This window comes from Phacochoerus africanus, chromosome 1, assembly GCF_016906955.1.
Source record: "Phacochoerus africanus isolate WHEZ1 chromosome 1, ROS_Pafr_v1, whole genome shotgun sequence".
Taxonomy (NCBI): domain Eukaryota; kingdom Metazoa; phylum Chordata; class Mammalia; order Artiodactyla; family Suidae; genus Phacochoerus; species Phacochoerus africanus.
This window is the reverse complement of record NC_062544.1, coordinates 51,891,452-51,917,593: the sequence shown is the minus strand read 5'-3', so window position 1 is coordinate 51,917,593 and position 26,142 is coordinate 51,891,452. Positions and strand designations below refer to the sequence as shown.

Below are 26,142 nucleotides of genomic sequence, written 5' to 3'. Positions count from 1 at the left end.
CCAGGAATCAAACCAGCATCCTCATGGATACTAGTTGGGTTTGTAACTGCTGAGCTATGATGGGAACTCCAAGAGCAAGCATTTTTAAGAGCAAATGCAGTTCAAGGATACCAAGCCAATAGCTCCTCATATGTATAACAAAACCAGAATTTCTGGAAACTTAGCCAGGAGACCACTAGAATAGAGGCTCTACAAAGACAGGAATTTTGTTTGTTTTGTTCATTGCTGTATCCCAGTCCTTGACTCAGCTAACTTTGTGTTATGGTTACTATAAGGAAAAGATTCTCTCACAACCAGATTTTATCCTAAGAGTCAGGGGAAAAACAAGGATATTGCTATTCTGTGACTAAGTGGATTGACAAAAACCCTTAGCTTTGACAGAGAATGAAAGGGTAAGGCCAGAGAATTTATCAGGGCAGGGATAGCAAGTGTGAATGCTTATAGAATCCAGGTGGATTACAGGCTTATGAAGCGAGCCAGTGAGCAAATGAAGAGCTCACACACTCCATCTAAAGGGGCTGCCTCTACTCAGCTCCAGCCAACTTTTGTTCTTTCAAAACAGTTCAGTATGGTTTCAAGAGAAATTAGAAAATTCAGATTGCAATATCTAATTTAAGTATTGGTAAACTGTAAAAGCCCCTTTTAAAAAAACATTTGGCACAATGCAAATGCACGTGCAAGCCACAAGTGAACCATGAGCTTCCAGTCTAAAATCCATTCTGGAGAACTGAGCAGAGCAGGATTTGATCTACCAGAGGATATCAATGAGCGCCTGAAAGATGGCAGTGGCTCAAAGGAAGGGGACTAATATGTAATACGGCTCAACACACTGCTCTCTAGCCCAGGAGCCACCTGAACTATGTGTAGAACCAGTTGGTACAAAACTGAAAAAAATCACATCCCTCCTACCACAAAATACCCCAAATCAATAGGAAGAGAAACAAACAAGGAACCATTTGTGGATATCAAGGTAAGTGTCCTTAAAAGTTTATTCTACTACTCACAGCTCTCCGATGGTTCCTTTCCTAAGCCAAATACAATTTTTTGGCAAGAACCCAAGCTGCTCTCATTTCTATTTTACATGGCCCATTTCCCCCCAAATCAACCGCTCTTCCTAGTATGCCTATATTTTTCCATCTCCAGGCCCAAAGCTTTTGCCCTAATGCAGTCTAGGATGCATGAAGTATCCAAATTATGGAAGATTTTCCATACTTTCTATCAAACATGGAAGGAAAGTCCCCTCATCCACCCAAAAAGTAACACAAAAGGTGTGCCATCATTGGTTGATCAGGTACAAATTCAAATTAAAATAACTAGATACCACACACCCACCAGAATGGCTAAACTTAAATAGCAAATACCTAGTGCTGACAAGGAAGTAGAGCAACTGGAAACCAAATAGTACTCAACACATACATTGGAATAGTCTCTGTGGAAAAATACTTGGCAATCTCTATTAAAGTTAGCTATCCTATGTCCCAACAACTCCACTCCTAGGTATATACCAAATAGAAACAAAGGCAAAAGTCTACTAAGACATGAACAAGAACAGCAGCCCTAATCACAATAGCCCAAAAGTGGAAGCTACTGAATGTTCACCAACAAATATTCACATAATGGAATACTATGAGAATAGATACCTCCAATTACATGCTATAATATGAATTTCGGGGAGTTCCCGTTGTGGCGCAGTGGTTAACGAATCCGACTAGGAACCACGAGGTTGCGGGTTCGATCCCTGCCCTTGCTCAGTGGGTTAAAGATCTGGCGTTGACGTGAGCTGTGGTGTAGGTCACAGACGCGGCTTGGATCCCGCACTGCTGCGGCTCTGGCGTAGGCTGGTGGCTACGGCTTCGATTAGACCCCTAGCCTGGGAACCTCCATATGCCGTGGGAGCGGCCCAAGAAATGGCAAAAAGACAAAAAAAAAATAATAATAATAATTTCGATGTTGAATGAAAATGAGGAAAAGAATATTCTTATATGACTCCATATATATAAACTTTAAACTAAAAAACTATTGCCAAAATAATGGTTACTCTTAGACAGCTGTAATGACAGGAGACAGAGTAGGCTTTGGGGATGGTGGTAACTAATATTCCCTTTCTCGATTTGGATGCTGGTTGTCCGAGTATTCACTTTGTAAAACTTTAGCTAAACTCTATGCATACTATTCTATATATGTCAAAAAAACTAAGAAGACAGTTAAGATAGGGCTTATGCTAAGGTACTATCATTTCTTCAACCAGAATGGTCTCTGCCCCACTTATCTACAAATAATTGCTATACTTTTACCTGGAAAAACAAATTTTTTTCTATATATCAACTGTGCTTGGTGTTTTCTCCTATTTAAGAAAAGTGTGACCAATTTCTAAAATCCTTATGTTATTGACAAAGATGAATCTGAAAGTTTCAAGTTCTTTACACAATTTGTAAACACTTTATCAAAACTCCCTATAACATTTCTACATAATAGTTAATTAGAACCAGAAACACTTCTATTTTAACACAACAGAGCCCAGAGGTGTACTTCACATTAAAAACCTACCTCAATTAGTCTGCAGCAAAACCACTGTTTAATTTACCTAAAGCTACCAATAAATATTCAACAGTCCTGCTAAAATCGAATTAAAAATTAACTTTGCCAGGTCACTATTCTATAGACTGTCCATAAGTTTGAACACAGATTTTAGTTTTATAGCTTAAAGGTGTCCGTGACCACCTTAAGTTTACTGGCCTTGGAGCTATTCTATAGATGCTGATAATACAACAGTGAACAAACGAGACAAACAAGACTGTCTACTCTCAAGCTTACATTCTGATAACTACACAATATATTCCTGAATCAATTTTGTTTCCTCACGATTTCAACGAATTCGTAATGCGTATGTGCAGCACAGAAAGCACCAGCATACTCTGTTAATGATGTAATAACATTATTCCAGTAATATTAACCTAAAGTTGCGGTGAAAAGGATGTACTTACTGTATAATTAGAAGAATAACTTGATGGGTAAAATTCAGGGGCATTCACAGACAGCTTTGACATTAATACAGGAGCTACCACCACCTGGGGTTTAGCCATTGCTGACTCCAAATTCTGCTGTGGGATGTTATCCTGTGAATTAGGTGGAGCTCTCAGGGGCCTCGTTTGTTCTGAGAAAGGGGAAAAAAAGGGGTGTTAAGATGCATTCATTCCTTTGCATAACAACTTACTATATAATGAAAAGCCATCTGAGTAGGGCTGGTTTTTAAGTTATACAAGAACGATCAGGAAATGTAAGGTTATCGCCAGAATATGTACAGAGCCTGCAAAAAGGAACAATAGACTTGCTTTAGTTCGTTTATGAACATACCTGCTTCCTAAATGAACGCTTCAGGCTTATTTTTTCCTTTTTTCTTTTCGAAGGAGTCGGTTAAAAAGAGGTGGCTGCCCGCCTCAGGCCTCCCTCTCGAGGGGCTGGGGAGGGGGAGGCAATTTTTACTTCCTCCCGGGACAGCAGAACTCAGGGACAGCGCACCGGGCCCCTCCCCCAGCCCGGGCGCACAAAGAATTCGATCCGCCACCCTCCAAACCCCGTTCCGGGCCCGTCCCCACCCCGCAACAACCGGGCCCTTTGGGGAATGCTTTCGGGGAACCCGGGGGAGGAAGACGGCGCGCCGACGTCGGGCGCGCGCGGAGGGCCTGGGGAAGCGTTGGCCCAGGAGGACAGGGTCCCCTAGAGCGGCTCCGTACCTGGGAGCGCCCCGGGCCGGGGAGGCCGCTGGGGGCCGGAGGGAATCTCGCACTGGGCCCCTGGCGGCGGCGCCGTCCTGGGCTGGCGCAGCGGCGGTGGCTGCAGGAAGCCCGGGGCTTTGGGCTGCGGCGGCGGCTGGTGCCGCGGCCGCTCAGCAGGCCCCGCTCCGTTCGGGAAACCGCCGCCCTCAGGCCCGCCCCCTCCGCGGCCCAGGCCCCGGCTCCGGCCCCGACCAGCACCTGGGGCCCGATCGAAACCGTCCGACATGCTCCTCCTCCTCCTCCGGGGGCCGCTGCCGCTGCGCTCTGGAGAGGACGCGGGGGGAGGCGCCGCGGGCCGGCTCTCGCCGCCGCGCTCACTCGGGCCTCATGGAGGAGGAGGACTATGGGCCCTGCTCGGCTCCCCCGCGCTTCGGGCGGGGCGGACGGCAGCTGGAGCACCCACGGAACCCGCCGCTCCGGAGCGCCCGCCCCTCTCGGCTACCCTCAGCTTTTTCCGATTCTCCCCCAAAACCCGGCTCCCCCGCCTTCGGTGCGGCGGGGGCGAAGGCAGGTCACAGCGGCCCCCCGCGGCCCGGAGGCCCCGGGCACGCCCGTCACAGCTCCTCCCGTTCCCGGCGGGCGGGCAGCCGCGGCCCAGCAGGCCGCCGGACCAGCGGCACCTAGGCCTCTAGATAGCCCTGCCCGCCGCGGGGGCATCCCGGCAAACGGAACCGGGCTGGGGGCAGAGAGGGGCGCTTACCCCTGAAAGGGTCTGCTTACGCGGTGGTTCTCAGGAGAGAAGTGCGAGACTGACGGTTGATGCCGGGAAAATAAAAATACGGGGGGAGGGGGCGTGAGCCGGCGCCAGGGTTCGCGGACGCGCACCTCCGTGGGCGCGCAGGTGTGTTCAATGACCCGGCGCCGGCGAGCCCCGAGGGTTGGTCGGGAAGGGGGCTCTGGAAGCTCTTTGCCACCCGCAACGTTAGCCGCGGGGGGGTGGGGGGGGTGGGGAATAGGAGCAGAATCTAAACATGCCCCCCCCCCCCGCCCCACGTCCTTCTCAAGTCCCAGTATTTATCATGGTAGGTCACGCTGGGGCCAAGCTTGACTCTCTTCCCTTTTTTCGTCCTCTCCAGAAATTTTAAGAAAATACGCTACCTTTCAATAAAACTCCCCTCTTTTTCATCTTCTACCACTGCTGTCCAATCAAAATATAGTGCGGGCCACAAATGCAAGCCACTTACGTAATTATACATTTTCTAGAAGGCACCCGAAGGAAAATAAAAACAGGTGAAATTAATTTTGATAATATATTTTACTTAGTCCAATAGATCCCAAATGGTATCATTCAAACATGTAATTAAAGATATTAATGAGGAGTTCCTGTTGTGGCTCAGTGGTAATGAAGCCGACTAGGATCCAAGAGGATGCTGGCTGGATCCCTAGCCTTGCTCAGCGGGTTAAGGATCCAGCCTTGCTGTGAGTTGTGGTGTAGGCTGCAGACTCCGCTTGAATCCCAGTTGCTATGACTAAGTGGGCAGCTGCAGCTTTGATTGGACCCCTAGCTTGGTAACGTCCATATGCTGCTGATGCAGTCCTAAAAAGAAGGAAAAAGAAAGATATTAATAGATATTTTCTCTCTTTTCATATTAATCAAAATCAGTATACTTTGCATTTCCAGCATATCTTTCTCGGGATTAGGCACATTTCAAGTGTAGTGGCTAATGCACTGCACAGCAAAGTTCTAGACATTATGTATAAGTTATTGTGTGTGTGTGTGTGTGTGTGTGTGTGTGTGTGTGTTTAAATCAAGTCTGACAGTGCTAAAGCCAAATGAGGGATGATATAAGTAATGAAAAGGAGAAAAAATATTTCTTAACTGTTAGACTGAAACATCTTCACAAATTCTGATTGTAGCCCTGTATTTTAAGCAAGGCTTACTGCTTTTCAATCTTGTTAAGCTTGAGAATCATTTCAGTTAAGAATAAAACTTCTTGTTAACCATTTTCTTTTCTTGCTAATAAAGAAAACATTAACGTCGTCACTTAAATGAAAGAGGAAAATGGGTTTAATGAAGGCAGTCATGAATAAATGATGCATGCTGTTGATTGGTGGCAAAAACAATGAAGCCAGGGAAGGAAGCCCGCAAGAAATGTGGTGCCTTGGTGTTGAGAAAGCATGTAGGATTCAAAATAGGTCGAAGTTCTGGTTTGGATCCTGGTGGTGCCCCTTAATGCCTTTGTGATCCTGGGTAAGTAAAGGAGTTAGTTTCACTGAGCCTCTTTCCTCACTTATGAAATAAGTATAATGAGTATACTTATAATAAGTAGCAGTGAGCATATATAACAAAGACAAGGTTACACTTTAAAAATTAGATGAGGTAATGCTCATACCAAAAATCCTTTCTTTTATGTAGTCATCAGTCACTTCTTGCCTGGACTTTTTATTGTATACAGATGACCCATAAACTGTGTGCTCAATAACAGAGTTATTCTGTATGTTCCACTGAAGTAGATGCTCCAATCCTATCCCAGGCTTTTGTTTGCATTCTTTACCCCCTTTTTCCCCTTAGAACTTTTTGATGGATAGCTTCCTTTCTACACCTAAATCTTTGTTATCTCACTCTTATCAGCATCCATGGTGACATCCAGGTTTCTTTACAGCTCCTCTTGTTAGACAAGTTAGGTAAGTGAGATATTGTCCTTTGACTTCCCCCTATTTACTGTCATGTAACTCCAGCCCATTACCGTATATGAGAAGCAGACTTGGGGACAACATGAATGGATTTTTTATACCACTGTAGCTCTGATTCTCAGGCCTTCAGACTTAGGCTCCTAGCTTTCCTGGGTTTCCAGATTGCAGATAGTAAATCATGGGACTTCTCAGCCTCCATAATCATATAAGCCAATTCGTTATAATAAATTATATCTACCTATCTCTCCTATTAATTCTGTTTCTCTGGAACAGAAATTGGTACTGAGAAGTGGGGTGCAGCTGTGACAAATACCTTAAAATTATGGAAGTGGCTTTTGAACTAGTTAATGCATAGAGGCTGATAGTAGTTTTTGATGCATGTTAGAAAAAGTTGACATTGCCCTAAATTGAGTTGCAGTGTAGGCCCCAGAGGGACTGTTATCTTTTTTTATTTTTCTATTACTCAATGAATTTTTTACATTTATGGTTGTCCAATGATCATCACAATCCTTTTTTTTTTTTTGGCTTTTTGCCATGTTCTTGGGCCGCTTTTGTGGCACATGGAGGTTCCCAGGCTAGGGATCGAATAGCAGCTGTAGCCACTGGCCTATGCCAGAGCCACGGCAACACAGGATCCGAGCCGCGTCTGCAACCTACACCACAGCTCATGGCAATGCCGGGTCCTTAATCCACTGAGCAAGGCTAGGGACCAAACCTGCAAACTCATGGTTCCTAGTAGGATTCATTACCCACTGAGCCACGACGGGAACTCCACAATCCAATTTTATAGAATTTCCATCCCTCAAACCCAGTACATCCCCCCACCTCCAGAACTGTCTCCTTTGGAAACCCTAAGTTTTTCAAAGTCTATGAGTCAGTATCTGTTCTGCAGAGAAGTTCAGTCTGTCCTTTTTTCAGATTCCACATGTCAGTGAAAGCATTTGATGTTGGTGTCTCATTGTATGACTGACCTTACTTAGCATGATAATTTCTAGGTCCATCCATGTTGCTAAAAATGCTGGTATTTCGTTCCTTTTAGTGGCTGAGTAATATTCCATTGTGTATATGTACCACATCTTCTTGATCCACTCCTCTGTCGATGGACATTTAGGTTGTTTCCATGTCTTGGCTATTGCAAATAGTGCTGCAATGAACATTGGAGTACATGTGTCTTTCCAGGTCATGGTTTTCTCTGGATAGATGCCCAGGAGTGGGATTGCTGGATCAAATGGTAGTTCTATTTTTAGTTTTCTGAGGCATCTCCATACTGTTTTCCACAGTGGTTGCACCAATTTACAATCCCACCAATAGTGTACTAGGGTTCCTTTTTCTCCACCACCTCTCCAGCACTTACTGTTTGTAGACTTTGATGATGGCCATTCTGGCTGGTGTAAGGTGGTTTTGATTTACATTTCTCTAATAATGAGTGATGTTGGACATCTTTTCATGTGTTTTTTGGCCTTCTGTATGTCTTCTTTGGAAAATTGTCTGTTTAGACCTGCCCATTTTTTGATGGGGTTGTTTGTTTTGTTGGTATTGAGTGGTAGGAGGCGTTTATAAATTTTGGAGATGAATCCCTTGTCAGTTGATTCACTCGCAAAGATTTTTCTCCCATTCTGTGGGTTGTCTTTTCGTGTTGTTTAGGGTTTCCTTTGCTGTGCAGAAACTTTTAAGTTTGATTAGGTCCCATTTGTTTATTTTTGTTTTTACTGTCATTACTCTAAGAGGTGGATCTGAGAAGATGTTGCTGTCCTTTATATCAGAGAGTGTTTGGCCTGTGTTTTCCTCTAAGAGTTTTATAGTATCTGGTCTCATATCTAGGTCTTTAATCCATTTTGAGTTTATTTTTGTGTATGGTGTTAGGGAGTGTTCTTTTTTTTTTTTTTGTCTTTCTGTCTTTTCTAGCGCTGCACTCGCAGCATGTGGAAATTCCCAGGCTGGGGGTTGAATCGGAGCTAGAGTCTACCCCAGAGCCACAGCAATGCCAGGAGCCGTGTCTGAGACCTACACCATAGCTCACGGCAACACCAGATCCTTAACACACTGAGTAAGGCCAGGGATCGAACCCTCAACCTCATGGTTCTTAGTTGGATTCATTAACCACTGAGCCACAATGGGAACTCCTAAGTTATCCATCTTTGCCTCCAGTTTATTTCCAATGTCTTGTATCATCTTCAGCATCAGCAGTCTAAAGTTTTTTCCTGGAGGCTTAGAATCTCCTGATCACTTAGCTCATTTTCTGGGGGGGGTTTCTTTCTCCCTCATCTGAATTATAATTCTCTGTCTGTTCATTTTTATAGGTTTTTGGTGTGGTGACCTTTTTACAGATAATAGAGTTGTAGCCTCTCTTACTTCTGGTGTCTGCCCCCCTTGTGGCTCAAGTTGGTACAGGGGCTTGCTGTAGGCTTTCTAATGGGAGGGACTGATGCCTGCCCACTGGTAGGTGGAGCTGATTCCTATCCCTCTGGCAGGTGGGGCTGGATGAGATTAGAGGCAGCTGTGTGCCTGAGGGGTCTTTAGGTAGCCTGTTTACCGATGGGTGGTGCTGTGATCCCGCCTGGATTGTTGTTTGCCCTGGGGTTTTTCAGCGCTGATGGGTGGGGTTAGAATTTCCATTTCCCAAAATGGCCATCTCCAGAAAAAGGCACGCTTCTGAATATTCCCAAGAGCTTTGCTTCCAGTGTCCCACAACAAGCCAAATTCACCCCTGTTTTCCCAGGAGGTCCTCTAAGAACTGCAGTCAGGTTTGACAAAGTCTCCTATGGAGACTTTGCTTTGGCCTGGGACCCAGTGCATGTGAAATCTGTGTGCACCTTTTAAGAAAGGGGTCCCCTCTTCCCCCAGTCCCGTGGAGCTTCTGCGCACAAGCCCCACTGGCCTTCAATGCCAGATGCTCTGGGGTCTCATTCTCCTAATGCCAGATCCTCACATGTGGGAGTTTGATGTGGGGCTCAGATCTCTCATTCCTGTAGGTGAGTCTCTGAACCAGTTACTTTCCAGTCTGTGGGGTGTCCCCAAGGGACTGTTAAAGGTAATTCTGATGAGGGCTCAGGAAGGAAAGAGGAGAACTACAGGGAAAGCTTCCATCTTTTTAGAAAATAGAAATAATCATATACAGAATGTTAGTAAGAACATGGACACTAAAGGTGATTCTGATGAGATCCCAGACAGTAATAATAAGGATGTTATTGGACAATGGAGAAAAGAGGATTCTTACTATAAAGTAGCAAAGAACTGGGAGTTCCCATTGTGGCTCAGTGGAAACGAATCTGACTAGTATCCATGAGGATGTAGCTTTGATCCCTGGCCTTGATCAATGGGTTAAAGATCTGGTGTTGCCATGAGCTGCAGTGTAGGTCACAAATGCGGATTGTATCTGGCCTTGCTGTGGCTGTGGTGTAGGCCAATGGCTATAGCTCCAATGCGGCGCCTAGCCTGGGGACCTCCACATGCCACAGGTGCAGCTCTAAAAAGACAAAAAAAAAAGTGGCAAAGATCTTAGTTGTGAACTTATGAAACCAGTTAATTGATGTGTTTCCATCCAGTCTATGGTATTTTGTTAAACAGCCCAAATTAAGCATTTTCCCTGGAGAAATGAAGATTTATGTTCATACAAAGTCCTGTACCCAAGTTTTTATAATGGCTCACTCGTAATAGCCCCAGACTAGAAAGAATGTAGTTTTGTGGAGGGTTTTTTTGGGTTGTGCCCATGGTATGTGGACATTCCTGGGTCACGGATTGAACCTGCACCATAGCAGTGACCCAAACCACCATAGTGAAAATGCCACTTTGTCTTTTGTCCTTTTACAGCCACATCCGTGGCATATGGAGGTTCCCAGGCTAGGGGTCTAATTGGAGCTACAGCTGCCAGCCTACACCATCAGGGAACAGCTGTAGGCCACCAGGGAACTCCCAACATAGATACTTTAATGGGTGAATGGTTTAACTGTGGTGTTCACACCCTAAAAAACTACTCAGTAAGAAAAAGGAACAACTATTGATAAAAAAAATTTTGATGGCTCTCAAGGGAATTATGCTGAGTGAAAAGAAAGTAACCTCAAAATTTTATTGTATGATCCATGAATACAACCTTGAAATGACAAAAGATGGAAGACTTGGAGTTCCCATTGTGGTGCAGAGGAAACGACTAGTAACCATGAGGTTGAGGGTTCGATCCCTGACCTTGCTCAGTGGGTTAAAGACCCAGCATTGCTATGGCTGTGGGGTACGCCGGCACCTGCACCTCCAATTCAACCCCTAACCTGGGAACCTCCATATGTCACAGGTGAGGCCCTAAAAAGCAAAAAAAAAAAAAAAAGAAAGAAAGAAAGCAAAAAAAAAGATGAAAAACAGTGTAGTGGGTGCTTATGATTAAGGAAGGGATGGGGTTTGGAGAGAAATAGGTGTGCTATTAAAGGGTGTACTATGAGACATCCTTGTGATGCAACTATTCTGTTCCTGACTGTGAAGGTGGCTACACGTCTTTACATTGATTAAATTGCATAGAAGTAAATACATAGGTGTAGGGAGTTTCTGTCATGGCTCAGCAGTAAAGAACCCAACTAGTTAGTATCCATGAGGATGTGGGCTTGATCCCTGGCCTCCCTCAGTGGGTTAAGGACCTGGCATTGCTGTGAGCTGTGATGTAGGTTGCAGATGAGACTTGGCTCCCACATCGCTATGGCTGTGGTGTAGGCCCATAGCTACAGCTCCAATTCAGTCCCTAGCCTGGTAACTTCCATATGCTGAGGGTGTGGCCTTAAAAGGCAAAAAATACATACATACATACCTAAGTAAATACATGTGTGCACACGCAAATACACACACAAATGAGTCCAGGTAAAATTAAGTTAGGAGATTGTGTATTGCCAATTTCCTGGTTGTGAAATTATATTACGCACAGTTATGCAAGATGTGCTGTCCTAAAAAGACCAAAAAAAAAAAAAAAGTGTTACTGTTGGTGAATATAATCAATATACAATCAATAATAAGAATAGATAAGAGTTTCGTTTGAGCCAAACTAAGGACTAGCCTAGAAGACTGCTCCCCAGATTACTCTGAGAAAGTGCTCCTGAGAAGCAGAGTTTTCTGTCCAGTTTTATATCTTGTCAAAACAAAGAACATTAAACAAGCCAGGGATACATTTGTTCAAGTTTAAAAAAAAAAAAAAAAAGACCAGCATGTACACACACGGCACATACTGTATCACCTTGGCTCCTGGAAAAGTAGTCTTTTTTTTTTGGCTTTTTGCCATTTCTTAGGCCGCTCCATCGACATATGAATGTTCCCAGGCTAGGGGTCGAATCGGAGCTGTAGCCGCCGGCCTATGCCACAGCCACAGCCACAGCAACACAGGATCTGAGCCCCGTCTGCAACCTACACCACAACTCAGGGCAACACAGATCCTTAACCTACTGAGCAAGGCCAGGGTTCGAACCCGCAACCTCACGGTTCCTAGTTGGATTCGTTAACCACTGAGCCACGACGGGAACCGTTGGAAAAGTAGTCTTATCATCAAAGTTACCGTATTAGCGTCTCGAGAAGAGGGACATTTAATCTTTATTTTTAACATGGACATACTTTACTTCTGGTCAATGTGCCTTTTTCTCAAATAATTAAAGGAGATGTGTAGTGTATGTCTGATAGGACACAAACAGGCTGTTTTAATTAGCAAAAAGTTCTAATTAACTCATTCTAACTAAGCCAGAATGACTTCCTCATATCTCAATATCTGAAAATTTTTTTTTATCATTACCATCAGGGGAAACTAGGTAAAGGGGAAATGAAATCTCTCTGTAGATTCACAATTTACAACTGCATGTAAATCCACAATTATATCTTAAGTTAAAATTTTTTTTAATTGAAAACATGTAAGTCAGACTTGTTCCATTTTATTCCATCACTTCCAGATCTTTTCTAGATAATCCTGTGTACTCTTTCCTGCCCAAATAATCATGGCAACTTATATATTATTATAAATTAATGGGGGCCTCATTAACAGAGAAAGAAGAATTGACTGATGTTCTCATGAGTCTCATTTGTGTGAACTATCTTCCACTCCTAGTCTCTTGAGCCAGCTATGAAATGCAGCCCTAGACAGTCAGCACCCGACTCCCATTTGGATCAGGGCTCCAAACCATCTTTAAGAGCCAGGAATGCTACCTGGGGTCTCCCCAACATCTAGTGTGCTCAGTTGTTTAATGACGATCTCTTAGCTGGGATGTAAACTCCATAAGGATAGGAATTCATTCATGTATTTTTTCCTTCAGTAAATATTTATTGCATGTCTCCTAAGTGCCAGACACTGTTCTAGGTGCTGAGGATACTCCAGTGTGAGATTAGTAGGTGTGAGGTGTATAAGACTAGAAGAAGGAAGACCTGTTAGGTGGCTGTAGCAGAAATTCCAGTGGGAAATGATAATGTCTACCAAGGTAGTGGTTGTGGGGTTGAAGAGAAGGACTAAATTCAAATGATGCTAGGAAGAAGCTGACAGATATGTGCAAAGTATTAATGAGAAGACAGAGATAAAGATGACTCCTAGGTGGCACAATGGGATTGGCGGCATCTCTGGATGCAGGTTCAATATTCTGCGCCCCACCCCCACCACCTCTGGCAGAGTGGGTTAAGGGATCAGGCGTTGCCACAGCTGTGGCAGAGGTGGCAGCTGTGGCCCAGGAACTCCATATACTTCAGGCAGCCAAAAAAGGAAAAAAGAAAAGAAAAAGGAAGAAAAGAAAGAAACAGAAAAAGGATGACTCTCAGGATTCTGGCTTTAGCACCTCAGTTCCTAAGAGTGAGAGTACCAGAGGGAAGTGGATTCTCATCAAGCAGGGAGCCACTAATTCCATTTTGGACATTTCATTTGGCACCTGGAGCATCCAAGTGGAAATGTTCAGTCCACAGTTAACTTATGAACTTGGAGTTCAAAGGAATGTTGCCTGGAGTTATATATTTAATAATTGAAGACACAGGAAAAAGTGAGATTGCTTAGGAAAAGTATACAGAGGCAGAAGAGGAAACGGAAGCACCAAATTGAATGGCTAGGTTGAAGAAGAGGAATCTGTTTACCCGGTTTAAGCAGGACTAAAACCGAGAGAAGCCAGTAGGGAATAGAAGATTCAAGAGGGAAAGCCCAAGAGTGTCAAATTGTGCTGAGATGTCAAATAAAAGTAGGATTCTAGGAGTTCCCGTCGTGGCTCAGTGGTTAACAAATCCGACTAGGAACCAGGAGGCTGCGGGTTCGAACCCTGGCCTTGCTCAGTGGGTTAAGGATCCAGCGTTACCGTGAGCTGTGGTGTGGGTCGAAGACACGGCTCGGATCCTGCATTGCTGTGGCTGTGGCATAGGCCGGTGGCTGCAGCTTTGATTAGACCCCTAGCCTGGGAACCTCCATATGCTGTGGGAACGGCCCTAGAAAAGGCAAAAAGACAAAAAAAAAAAGTAGGATTCTAAAGAATCCAGGAAAATGCACCTTGTGAGCTGCCTAAGGTCATTAGGCAGCTGAAAGAACCGCTGCCTCTGGGAACACGTCCTCCTTCACCAAGAGATCTTCTGATTATAATTGGGCTATTTGGCTCAATTTGCATTTTGAGAGGAACAGTAACAACAATGATAGCTAATATTTAGCACCTACTATGTTCCAAGTAAATACCTTACATGGATTATCTCATTTAATATTCAAAACAATCCCACTAGGTAGGTACTATTACTCACCCTGTTTTATAGATTAAATACACTGAAATTTGGAGTTCCTGTTGCGACCCATCGATAATGAACCCAACTAGTATCCATGAGGAGGCAGGTTTGATCCCTAGCCTCTTTCAGTGGGTTAAGGATCTTGCATTGCTGTGGCTGTGGTATAGGCTGACAGCTGCAGCTCTGATTTGACCCCTAGCCTGGGAACTTCCATATGCCATTTTGTGGGCCTAAAAAAATTTGAAAAGATTAAAAAAAAACCCTGAAATTCAGAGACGTTAATTAACTCGCCTAAGATTGCATAGTTAGTAAGCAACTCAGATCCGTTAAGTCCAGAGTCCGACGGAGACAATATGCCACACTTTATCTCCAGAATAAGTGGATGACACTGACACAAACATTCTCTTCTGTTTGGGTTATATTTCTCACTGTAAATTAATAAATAGGCATTCCAGCAAAATTAAAAATTGGTGGAGTTCCCTGGTGGCTTAGGGGTTAAGGATCTGGCATTGTCGTTCTTGTGGCTCTGGTTACTGCTTTGGGGTGGGAGGGGTTGATTCATGGCCTAGGAACTTCCACACACCATGGTCATGGCAAAAAAAACCCCAAAAAAACAAAAACCCAAAACAAAAAAACAATCTGGAGTAATATAGATTTTTGAGTATTTGAGTGCAAGCAATGGATAGTATTGCAAAGTTTAGACAGCTCTAAGCTTGAGTGTGAAATAAATGGTAGAGATATGGGAAGTTTGCATGGCAAGTGTATTAAAGCCATTTTTTGCTTTTTTTTTTTTTTTTAAGATGAGAGAAAGATTCGTTTGTTGGCCAAAGACAATGAGGTAAAGGAAAACATCAGGGGAAAGGGGAAAAATTGAGAGACTAAAGGGCCAGAGGAGGTGACAGATCACAGACTCAAAGTACAGGGAACAGGAGTAACTTGGGATGGGAGAAAAGCTACATAACTAAGAAGTGAAAGCAGATGCAGATAAATTGCATGAGAAGGAGGGGGCTGGAGCTTAAAATTGCCTCCATGTTTCTCAGTAGAAAAGAAGGAAATGTCTTATTGTGTGGATGGGAGACATTAAAAAAAGGGGACTTTAAGGAGAGCGTTAATAATTGCAAAAGCTACTCTGGGAGAGAAAACTGATCTTGAAGGAGCCGTGCTCAGAGGAGGACTGCTGGGTGTACAGTAAGTCCACCTGAGGTTGGAGACCAGGGACTTGTAGAGGCAACGCTCCAAACAATTTTGTGATTTTTCTCTAGCAACTTTGGCAACCTGATGTGAAGAAGTGAGATGCCTGTTAGTGGGAATGTAATTTCATGATGCAGTTATGGCAGAAGAGTAAAAGACAGGAGGGGTTGAGAGGCTGTTCATGTTTTAAGCTACCTAGACAAAGAGGTAAAGATGAAGGTGATAGATTGGAAAGAAAAATGTATCAAACAACATAAATAAGGGAATGCAAAGAAAGTGGTGTTATGAGCATGAACTATAAGAGTTAAAAATTTTACAGGAAGTTCTGGTGACTAGTTACAACGTATAATATTCTACTAATTGCTCAATTCAACTAAATGAACTGAAGTACTTGCTGACCAGCAGAAAGGTAATGTTATAGCTAGAAATACTAATTTCAGAGGTAAATTTTGGCATTCAAAAGGAATTAGGAGCATCAGTGTTTAATGTATCAAGAGGAATGTTCTGCTTCTTTACCTCCAGCACAGTGTATTCATTGCCCTTGCTGTTGGCACTTGGTCAAAAGCCAGCATCTTCTTTCTGTTTCAGTTCCTACAGGGCACTATCAATGTTTATCTTTCTTTTGACAAATATTTGTTGACTGCCCATTAAAGCTAAACACTCTACTAGGTGCTGATGACTTATCAGTGAATAATATGAAATATCTATGCTCAAGAAGCTTAAATGTGGCAATCAACAGAATGATGAACACTATAATTGCGTTAAAAAAAAAACTTGAGTCTTAATGGGAGGGCACCTAACTCAACCTTGAGTAGTCAGGAAAGGCTTCTGCAAGATCTCATCTCAAATGAAATAAAGGAGAAGGTATAATCCAGGCAAATGAATGGGGAGGGGGAAATGAGACAGACTCCAGGTTCATAGAGGCATCTTTCTCCCTCTGAAGGAGCCTCTGTTTTCCTTGCTTCTTTTGGTACCTTCATTCTCACAGGTCAGTTATCTTAACATCCCCCTACCTAGGGAATACTTAAACCAGGAATTACTGAACCAGGAAATCTACATTTAAGTGTCAGCAATATTTCTTGTTGATGTGTTTAACTGGCTTTAACCTCAAGCCAGTTTTGTCGTCTTCAAACAGGAATAACAATACCTACTTCAGGAGTTCCCGTTGTGGCTCAGTGGTAAATGAATCCGACTAGGAACCATGAAGTTGCAGGTTCGATCCCTGGCCTTGCTCAGTGGGTTAAGGATCCAGCGTTGCCATGAACTATGGTGTAGATCGCAGACACAACCCGGATCCACCATTGCTGTGGCTGTGGTGTAGGCTGGAGACAACACCTCTGATTAGACCCCTAGCCTGAGAACCTCTATATGCCGCAGGTATGGCCCTAGAAAAGACAAAAAGGACAAACAAACAAACAAAAAAGCAGTACCTACTTCAGAGTTATTAAGATGATCAAATGAAGTAATACATGTGAAAGTGATATGTAAACTGTTAAATATTAGGTGGATTTTATTCTTCATGTCCTAAAATGGCATGCTGCATGCTTTTGTACTCTTGAGCCCATTAAAGGGATTAAGAAACCAAGACTCCTTGATCATCACTATGGATTTACAGGTATTTTCAGGCTTGCCAAGTTTAATCTCTGAAATAAATTGTTCCCTGAAGCTACTTAAAATGTTTGAGTTAATGTCAAGAAGTATTGTAATTTGTCCTCTATTCAAAAGATACCACAGAGGAGATATGACAGCCAAAGTATCACCTAGCAGTAGAGTGAGAGATGCAATCCTTAAAGTACCAGACCACTCTATGTATAAAAAGACCAGTAGAGAGGGGAATTTGACAATTAGTAGGCTGAATAAAGGTGAGATGGTATGGAGAGAGGATGAAAAACATCTTTACCACCCAATTTAGGACAGCCTCTCTCTCTCACTTTTTTTTTTTTGTCTTTTTAGGGTCGCACCTGTGGCATGTGGAAGTTCCCAGGCTAGGGGTTGAATTGGAGCTGCAGCTGCCAGCCTACACCACAGCTCATGGCAATGCCAGATCCTTAACCCACTGAGCAAGGCCAGGGATTGAACCCGCATCCTTATGGATACTATTCAGTTTCTTAACCTGCTGAGCCTCAACAGGAATTCCTAGGATGGCCTCTTGAACCATCAACATTTGCATCACTCTACTTTAGAAAATCCTCATTAATGAAATATCGTTTCATGGAATTAGTTTCTTGTTTGGTGGGCAAACTCACTTGACAATCTTATGCCACAGGGAAAAGGAACTTAGGAGTACTTCTAATGAGTTGAGTCTGTTACTTGTATTTTTAATTTAATTTAATTTTTTTCCTTTTTAGGGCCACACCTGCAGCATACGGAAGTTTCCCAGGCTAGGGGTCAAATTGGAGATGCAGGGGTTCCCATCGTGGTGCAGCAGAAACGAATCCGACTGGGAACTGTGAGGTTGTGGGCTCAATCCCTAGCCTCGATCAGTGGGTTAAGGATCCAGCATTGCCGTGAGCTGTGGTGTAGGTTGCAGACATGGCTCAGATCTGGCATTGCTGTGTACAGCTCTGATTAGACCCCTAGCCTGGGAACTTCCATATAACGCAGCTGCAGCCCTAAAAAGACAAAAAGACAAAAACAAACAAAACAGAATCCAAAAAACAACAAACAAATTGGAGCTGCAGCTGCCGATCTATACCACAGCCACAGCAACACGGGATCTGAGCCTCATCCATGACCTATGCTGCAGCTTGTGGCAAGGCTGGATCTTTAACCCACTGAACGAGGTTAGGGAGTGAACTTGCATCCTCAGGGACACTATGTGGGGTTCTTAACCCACAGAACCACAACGGAAACTCTGTTAATATATTTTTTCTTGTTTTACTAAGAAAAATTTCAAAAATACATATAGCTAATTTGACAAAATTTTATATACTCACCTGTATACCTATTACCTACCCTCTGTTATCAATATTTCATTACACTCACCAGTATTACTTCTTAAATTAAATATTTTATTTTGAGATAATTGTTGATTTACATGCAGTTGTGAAAAATAGAAGAGAGGAGTTCATACTATGGCAGAGCAGGTTAAGGATCCAGTGTTGTCTCTGCGGCGGCACAAGTTCAGTCCACATCCGTGGAACTTCTATTTGCTGCAGGTGTGGCCAAAAAAATTAAAAATATATAAATAGGGAGTTCCGACTGTGGCTCAGTGGTTAATGAACTTGACTAGCATCCATGAGGATGCAGATTTGATCCCTGGCCTTGCTGAGTGGGTTAAGGATCTGGCGATGCCTTGAGCTGTGGTGTAGGTCTCGGACATGCCTCGGATCCCATGTTGTGGCTGTGGTATAGACTAGCAGCTACATCTCTGATTCAGCCCCTAGCCTGGAAACTTCCATATGCTGTGGGTATGGCTTTCAAAAGACAAAAAGACAATAAACAAACAAACAAGAGAGAGAACGTTTGCATTCTTTACCCAGTTCCCCCCAATAGGAACACCTTGCAAAACAATAGTACAATGTTGCAGACAGGATTTCAACATGATACAGTCAAGATACAGAACATTTTCATCTTCACAAGGATCCTTCCTATTGCTCTTTTACAGTCACATACACCATTACCTCCTCCCTAAATTCTAGAAACTACTAATCTGATCTCTATTTCCATAATATTGTTATTTCAAGAGTGCTTTATAAATGGCATCATATAGTATGTAACCTTTTGAGATTGATTTTTTTTTCCTCTCACCCTGATTCTCTGGAGGTTCATCCAAGCCGTCATGTGTATCAGTGCTTCATTTCTTTTCATTGCTGAGAAGCATTCCATTGTAAGGATGTACAACAGTCTGTTCAACCATTCACTTGTTGAATGATGTCTGGGTTGTTTCCACTTTTTGGCTATTATGAATAAGCTACTGTGACCATTGGTGTACAGATTTTTTGTGCAAACATAAATTTTCATTTCTCTAGGATACATGCCCAGGAGTATAATTGCTGGGTCATCTGGTAGTTGTATGTTTAGTGTTTAAGAAACCATCAAACTCTTTTTCCAATGACTAGGAGTATTTTACATTGCATTAGTAATGTGTGAGTGATCCAGCTTGTCCTCATCATTTGGTATTATCACTTTTCTGTTTGTTTGTTTTGTTTTTCTTTTTTGGCTGCCCTGCAGTTCCCAGGCCAGGCGTCAGATCTGAGCAGAAACAATGGAGCCTCCAACTTTACTGGCCTGGGGATCGAACCTGTGTCCTGGTGCTGCAGAGACACCATTGAACCCCTTATACTACAGTGGGATCTCCCGTCACTGTTTTTTTTTTTTTTTTAAATTTTAGAACTTCATAGGATGTTCAGTGATGTCTCGTGGTTTTGCATGTATCTGTTAGAAACAGCTTTACAGAGCTTTATTAATACAGAGCTTTACTTTCTCTTCACAATTTTGTATAGATAATAGGTAGTCCTATAAATATGCCTAGTCTCCCATTCCATTTTCTTGTATCAAGGAAGCTATAGGCATCTCCATAGGTTAAAACTAGTTTAAAGTCAAATTTCCAGCCCACGGCTAATGTTTGACAAAAACAAAACTGATGATGTATGTTTTTAAGATCAGTGAAAATAAATAGTAGAAAGTATGTTATCAGGGCAGCATTTAGAAGTTGTCTGTATTTACTGGGTTCAGAAAAGCAGGACTTCTCTTTTCTGAAGATAAGGACCCTATATACTCTTAAATTTTGATCACATGGCAGAACTGGATCAACTTTTTCAGCAGTCAACATTTGTAGTCATCAGGTTTAGTACTTTATATAACCATATTCCGAATTATTTGAATCACTACTGTCTTCTATATATATACATATATATTTTGTCTTTTGTCTTTTCAGGTCTGCACCTGAAGCACATGGAGATTCCCAGGCTAGGGGTCAAATCAGAGCTGTAGCCACTGGCCTACTCCACAGCCACAGCAACTCGGGATCCAAGCTGTATTTGTGACCAACACCACAGCTCATGGCAACACCAGATCCTTAACCCTCTCAGTGAGGCCAGGGATCAAACCCTGGTCCTCAGGGTTGCTGGTTGGCTCACTAACCACTGAGCCACGGTGGGAATTCCATGTCTCCTAAGTCTTTTAAAAGAGGTTCATACACGGTTTAGTCCTTGAAATAACTCTATTCCTCTTGCAAAGATTTTGAGTCTGCAGTCAGATTTTGGGTCAGATGCAGGAATCTATTTATTTAACTAGCACCTCAAAAGATATTGAGGTGGGTAATTACAGGACCACATTGTAAATAATACAAGACTGAGGAATTGGCATCTAATGGGCATGGGAGATAAACAAAGATCGAATGCTCATCCTAATTTTTTTTTTTTTTTTAGGGCCACATGTTCAGCATATGGAAGTTCCCAGGCTAGGGGTCAAATTGGAGCTGCAGCTGCCAGCCTACACCACAGCCACAGCAATGTAGATCTGAGCAGCATCTGCGACCTACACTGCAGCTCGAGGCAATGCTGGATCCTTAACCCACTGAGTAGAGCCAGGGATCGAATCCACATTCTCAAGGATACAAGTTGGGTTGGTTTCTGCTGAGACACAATGGGAACTCGGAATGCTCATCCCAAAAGTTTCTGCCAATATCATCATACAAGCTTTCCACCATGTGTGGGCCACCATTGAGACTGAGAGCTTTGTTGTGGCCAGAGACTATATCATTTTTCTGTTCCATGTGATGAGTAACAATTCAGGAGAACTCATTGTGATTTTAATTTCCATTTCCTTAATGGCTAATGATGTTGAACATCTTTTCATGTGCTTTGATGAAATATTCTGTATGCTCTTTGCCTATTTTCTATTTGGATTTTTAAAAAAATTGTAGGAGGTTCCCACATGGCACATCAGATTAAGGATCCGGTGTTGCCACAGCTGTGGTGTAGGCCTCAACTGTGATGCTGGTTTGATCCCTGGTCTGGGAAATTCCACATACTGTGGGTGCAGCCAAAAATAATTGTTGAGTTTTGAGGGTTCTTTGTATATTCTTTGTAGAGCAGGAGAGAATTTTTCTCATGTTGAGTTTAACATATCTGTGGATATTTTGGTGGACGTGACCAGCAGGCAGTTTGTTGCTTGAGTCCGGAGGTTAGGAGAGATATTTGGGCTGGACATTAAGATTTGGGAGTTGTGATAGCACAATTGATGTTGAACTGCCAGGAAGATAATATTAGGGTTGAAAGGAAAGAGGGACAAGAGAACATTTGTAACATTTGCACCTTTAAGTGGTGAAAGAACTGAGAATGACTAGTTAAAGTAGAAGCATTTATTGTTTGTAGACTTTTTATGCTTCTACAAACAGTAACTGCTAGAGAGGGTGTGGAGAAAAGGGAACCCTATTGCACTGTTGGTGGAGTGTAAATTGGTGCAACCACTGTGGAAAATAGTATGGAGATTCCTTAGAAAACTAAACATAGAATTACCATTTGATCCAGCAATCCCTAACCCTAACCCTAACCCTATCCAGAGAAAACCATGACCCGAAAAGATAGATGTACTCCAATGTTCATTGCAGCCCTATATACAATAGCCAAAACATGGAAACAATGTACATGTCCATCGACAAAGGAGTAGATAAAGATGATGTGGTACATATACACGATGGAATACTACTCAGCCATTAAGAAGGAACGAAATACCAAGCATTTTTAGCAACATGGATTGACCTGGAAATTATCATGCTAAGTGAAGATAGGCAGTGAGACACCAACATCTTATACTATCACTTACATGTGGAATCTGAAAAAAGGACAGAATGAACTTCTCTGCAGAACAGATACTGACTCATAGACTTTGAAAAACTTATGGTTTCCAAATGAGACAGGTTGGGAGGTGGGGGATGTGCTGGGGGTTTGAGATGGAAATGCTATAAAATTGGGTTGTGATGATTGTTGTACAACTATAAATGTAATAAAATTCATTGAGTAATTTAAAAATAAATAAAGAAGTAGAAGCAGATAGGAGAGTGGTATGACAAAAACCAATGAAAATCAGAATCTAGTTTTTGGTTTTCTGTTATGGGGTAACGTCTAGCATTAAAAAAAAAAGATCTTCAAAGAGATGATGTTCACAAAACAACTTAAAAAGTATTTGAACTAGAGTTTTTTATCAAATGCAATATTAAACAAGTTAAATGTAAACATGTTAATTGCTATTGTGGGGTTTTATGATCAAGTAGTTTGATAAGGGTTACTATGTAATATATATGTATAGTTGTATATTTTTAAAAATTAAAGGAAAAATTCCACTAGATTGAGTCTTTAAAAAAATTTTTTTGGAGTTCCCATTGTGGCTTAGCGGGTTAAGACCCTGACTAATATCCATGAAGATGCGGGTTTGATCTCTGGCCTTGCTCAGTGGATTAAAGATCCTGCTTTGCAGCAAGCTGCCATGTAAGTTGCAGATGGGGCTTGGATCTGGTGTTGTTGTGGCTGTGGTGTAGTTCAGCAGCTGCAGCTCCAATTAGACCCCTAGCCCAGGAACTTCCATAAGCTGCAAGTGTGGTCCTAAAAAGGAAAAAAAAAGAAAAGAAAAACATAATTTTTTTGGCTGTGCCCACAGCACGTGGAAGTACCTGGGCCAGGGATGGAGCCCATATCACAGCAGGAACCTGAGCTGCTGCAGTGACAATGCTGGATCCTTAACCAGTTGCACCATAAGGGACCTCCCAGGTTGAGTCTTTATTAAGAAAATAAACTAATAAGAGGGAAATTCTTCTAATTATTAATGCAAAGTAGCTTTCACCTGAAGTTCTCTCAAATAACTTCGTCTTTCATGTTAAACTTAAAAACTGGTATACCTACTCAGGTTTAAAAAAAAAAAGGAGTTCCCTGGTGGCTCAGTGGGTTAAGGATCCTATGTTGTCACTGCTGTTCTGGGCATGGCCAAAAATAGCAAACAAGCAAACAAATTAAAAAAAAACTAAACAATAAAAAAACCTTCTTTACTTCATAGTACCCTTAAACACACACACTGCCCCTGTAGTGATTTGAATAGTGTTTTCCCAAAACTCATGACCACCCTTATTTGAAAATACAATCTTTTTTTTTTTTTAAATGGCTGCACCCGAAGCATATGGAAGTTCCTGGGCCAGGGACTGAATCTGAGCTGTAGTATGCAGCAACACCAGATCCCAGATCCTTTAACGTACTGCACGGCTCCTCTGCAGCGACTTGAGCTGCTGCAGTTAGATTCTTTTTTTTTTTTTTTCTTTTTATTGCACCTGTGGCATATGAAGTTCCCGGGCTAGGGGTCAAATGGGAGCTGCAGCTGCCGGGCTACAACACAGCCACAGCAACACCTGATCTGAGCCTCATCTGTGACTTAGGCCATGGCTTGCAGCAACGCCAGATCCTTAACCCAGTGAGGGAGGCCAGGGATCAACTGGCATCCTCCCAGACACTATGTCGGCTTCTTACCCCTCTGCACTATAGCAGAAACTCCTCCACCCTTATTTGAAAATACAGTCTTTGCACTTGTAATTAGTTAAGCATCTTGAGACATATTCATCCTGGATTTATGGTAGACCTTAAATCCACTGACCAGTGTCTTTATAAGAGAGGGAAATTTGGGCACAGAGACACACAAAGGTGGCTAGGTGAAGAGGAGGCAGACATTGGAGTGATGTGTCTACCAAGAAACACCGAGGATCGCCAACAACCAGAAGCTTTGTCCACAAGCTGGCTGCCCAGGTCATGGTAATTTGTTACAGCAGCCCTCGGATACTAAATCAGCTCTATCCCTCACCATCTTTCCATGCCTCCAAAGCTATCATTAAAAGGATAATTTTTTGTATTCATTAAAAAAAAAAAAAACCCGGAGTGCCCATTGTGGTGCAGTGGAAAGGAATCTGACTGGTATCCATGAGGATGTGGGTTTGATCCCTGGCCTCACTCAGCAGGTTAAGGATCCAGCATTGCCATGAGCTGTGGTATAGGTCGCAGACGCCTCTTGGATCCTGAGTTGCTGTGGCTGTCGTGCAGGCCGGCAGCTGTAGCTCCAATTGAACCCCCAGCCTGGGAACCTCCATATGTCACTGGTGCGGCTCTCAAAAAAAAAGCAAAAACACAAACAAACGAAAAACCCAAAAAGCCCATAGATTTTATTCACTAGCATTTACTATCTGGAGAGAACAATATCCACAAAGATATGTTAAGAGGTGTTTTAAATGCTTACTCTTTTAAGTACAAACTGTTTTTCCTTAAACAAATTGCCAATTATTTAACTGTGCTGACTGTTTAATGTCAGTTCTCCTCTATCTTCTTCTGATGAATGTTGATTAGTGTAAGTTCATTTAGATGGTTAATATTTGCTTCCTCTAATCAAACAGGCTCTTGATTGGCCTGCCTGAGAGAAGAGGACTGAGATTGAGGTTAGTGATGGTTGCTTTGAAACCTGTCAAGTGTCTGCATTTTTTTTTTGCATTATTAAAAAAATTTAAAATTATTAAAAATTTCCTGAGTCTAAGCATATGATCTCACTGGAGTTATTTACTTTGCTAATAATTACTTATAAAAGAGAAGCTTGAAAAAACAAACTGCTGATTATTGTTTAACATAATAACCACAATGAAAATACATTAAATTGACCTATTCTCTGGCTTAGTTTCAACCAGATGTAGGGTTTTGGTAACATGTCATCCTCAGAGTTTTTGATCATATGTTTTTTTCAGGCTCAGTCTACATTTTGACTTTTGGGTATTGGGCACCTCTGTGGTTGGAGGCTTCAAAGCTGACCCTAATGTTGTGTTACACTCTTCTAAAGATTTAATCTTTTTTCCTTTGGTAGATTAGGACTCTAAATATTTTTAAATTTTATCTTGAAGCATTTTTGGGTACAAAGTCTCCTAAATTTCAGAGGGCTTGAATCTTGATATGCACCTTAATTTTAAAATATATTTAAAATTAAAATATCCAGTCAGAACAATCTGTAATGAAAACTTGCATGTATATGAGAAGCACTGTTCTAAATGGGAGCTGAAGGCTGAGAAAGTCAGGGAAGGAAGAGCAGATATTAAAATAGACAAAGCTCTCACCCTCTAATAGAGGATATAAAATCTTTGCAAAAATATTATACAAGACAGTGTCTCTGATTCAGAAACAACTAACTTAAAACAAACATTTGGAACTAATCCAATATTTTTTGGTGATTCTTATGAATATATTGTAATTATTATGTAGGAGCTTACAGCCCAAAACAGAATTCTCTAAATGACAAATATTTTCATCTGAAGCAATGGCACCCAAATTATGTGGACAAATGAGCAGAATGAATTTTTAAAATTACCGTATACTTACTACTTAACAGAAAAAGTGAAAATCAATATATCATCTTCGGATTTGTTCTCCTGTGATATAATCCCAAATAAGTAAAAGTAAATAAGCCATTGAGCATTTACTTAAGCTAGGGTTTCTCAGACTTAGCATTATTGATGTTGGGGATCCTGTGTTGTAAGGGACTATCCTGTGTCATGTAAGGTGTTTAGTAGCCTCTACCCATTGGATGCCTCCCCTTTTCAGCTGTGATAACCAAAATGTCTCCAGACAATGTGGGACAAAATTGTCCCCACCTGGGAACCAATTTTTTAAGCCTTGAGAGAAGAGGCAAACACTTGCCTCCTTCCTCCCCATGTGTTTTAAAACAAGCTTAATCCCCCCCCCCCCAGTTTTATTGAGATATAACTGACATACAGCACTGCATATGTTTTAGGTGTATAGCAGGATCTGACTTAAATATTTTGTGAAAGGAGCTTAGTTTTAATCAATTACTTAATCAATTGCTCCTTATCAATTACTCCTGGCTCACT

At 42.2% G+C, this 26,142-nt stretch overlaps 1 protein-coding gene across 4 annotated transcripts in view; it reads right to left on the bottom strand.

The window, feature by feature from the left end:
* The window catches only part of PAIP1 (poly(A) binding protein interacting protein 1), a 35,547-nt gene extending 30,943 nt beyond the window's left edge, over positions 1-4,604 (bottom strand). Inside the window, exons 1-2 of one of the 4 annotated variants that reach the window (XM_047764694.1) lie at positions 4,477-4,604; positions 2,985-3,154 (exon numbers count right to left, since the gene is read on the bottom strand). In XM_047764694.1, the coding sequence (XP_047620650.1) occupies positions 2,985-3,083 (99 nt within the window). In that variant the 5' untranslated portion in view covers positions 3,084-3,154; positions 4,477-4,604. Of the gene's footprint in view, positions 1-2,984; positions 3,155-3,354; positions 3,505-3,734; positions 4,287-4,476 lie in introns of those variants that run through there. The other 3 variants (XM_047764531.1, XM_047764606.1, XM_047764784.1) reach the window with 3 other exon arrangements.
* Positions 4,605-26,142: the final 21,538 nt, after the last annotated feature.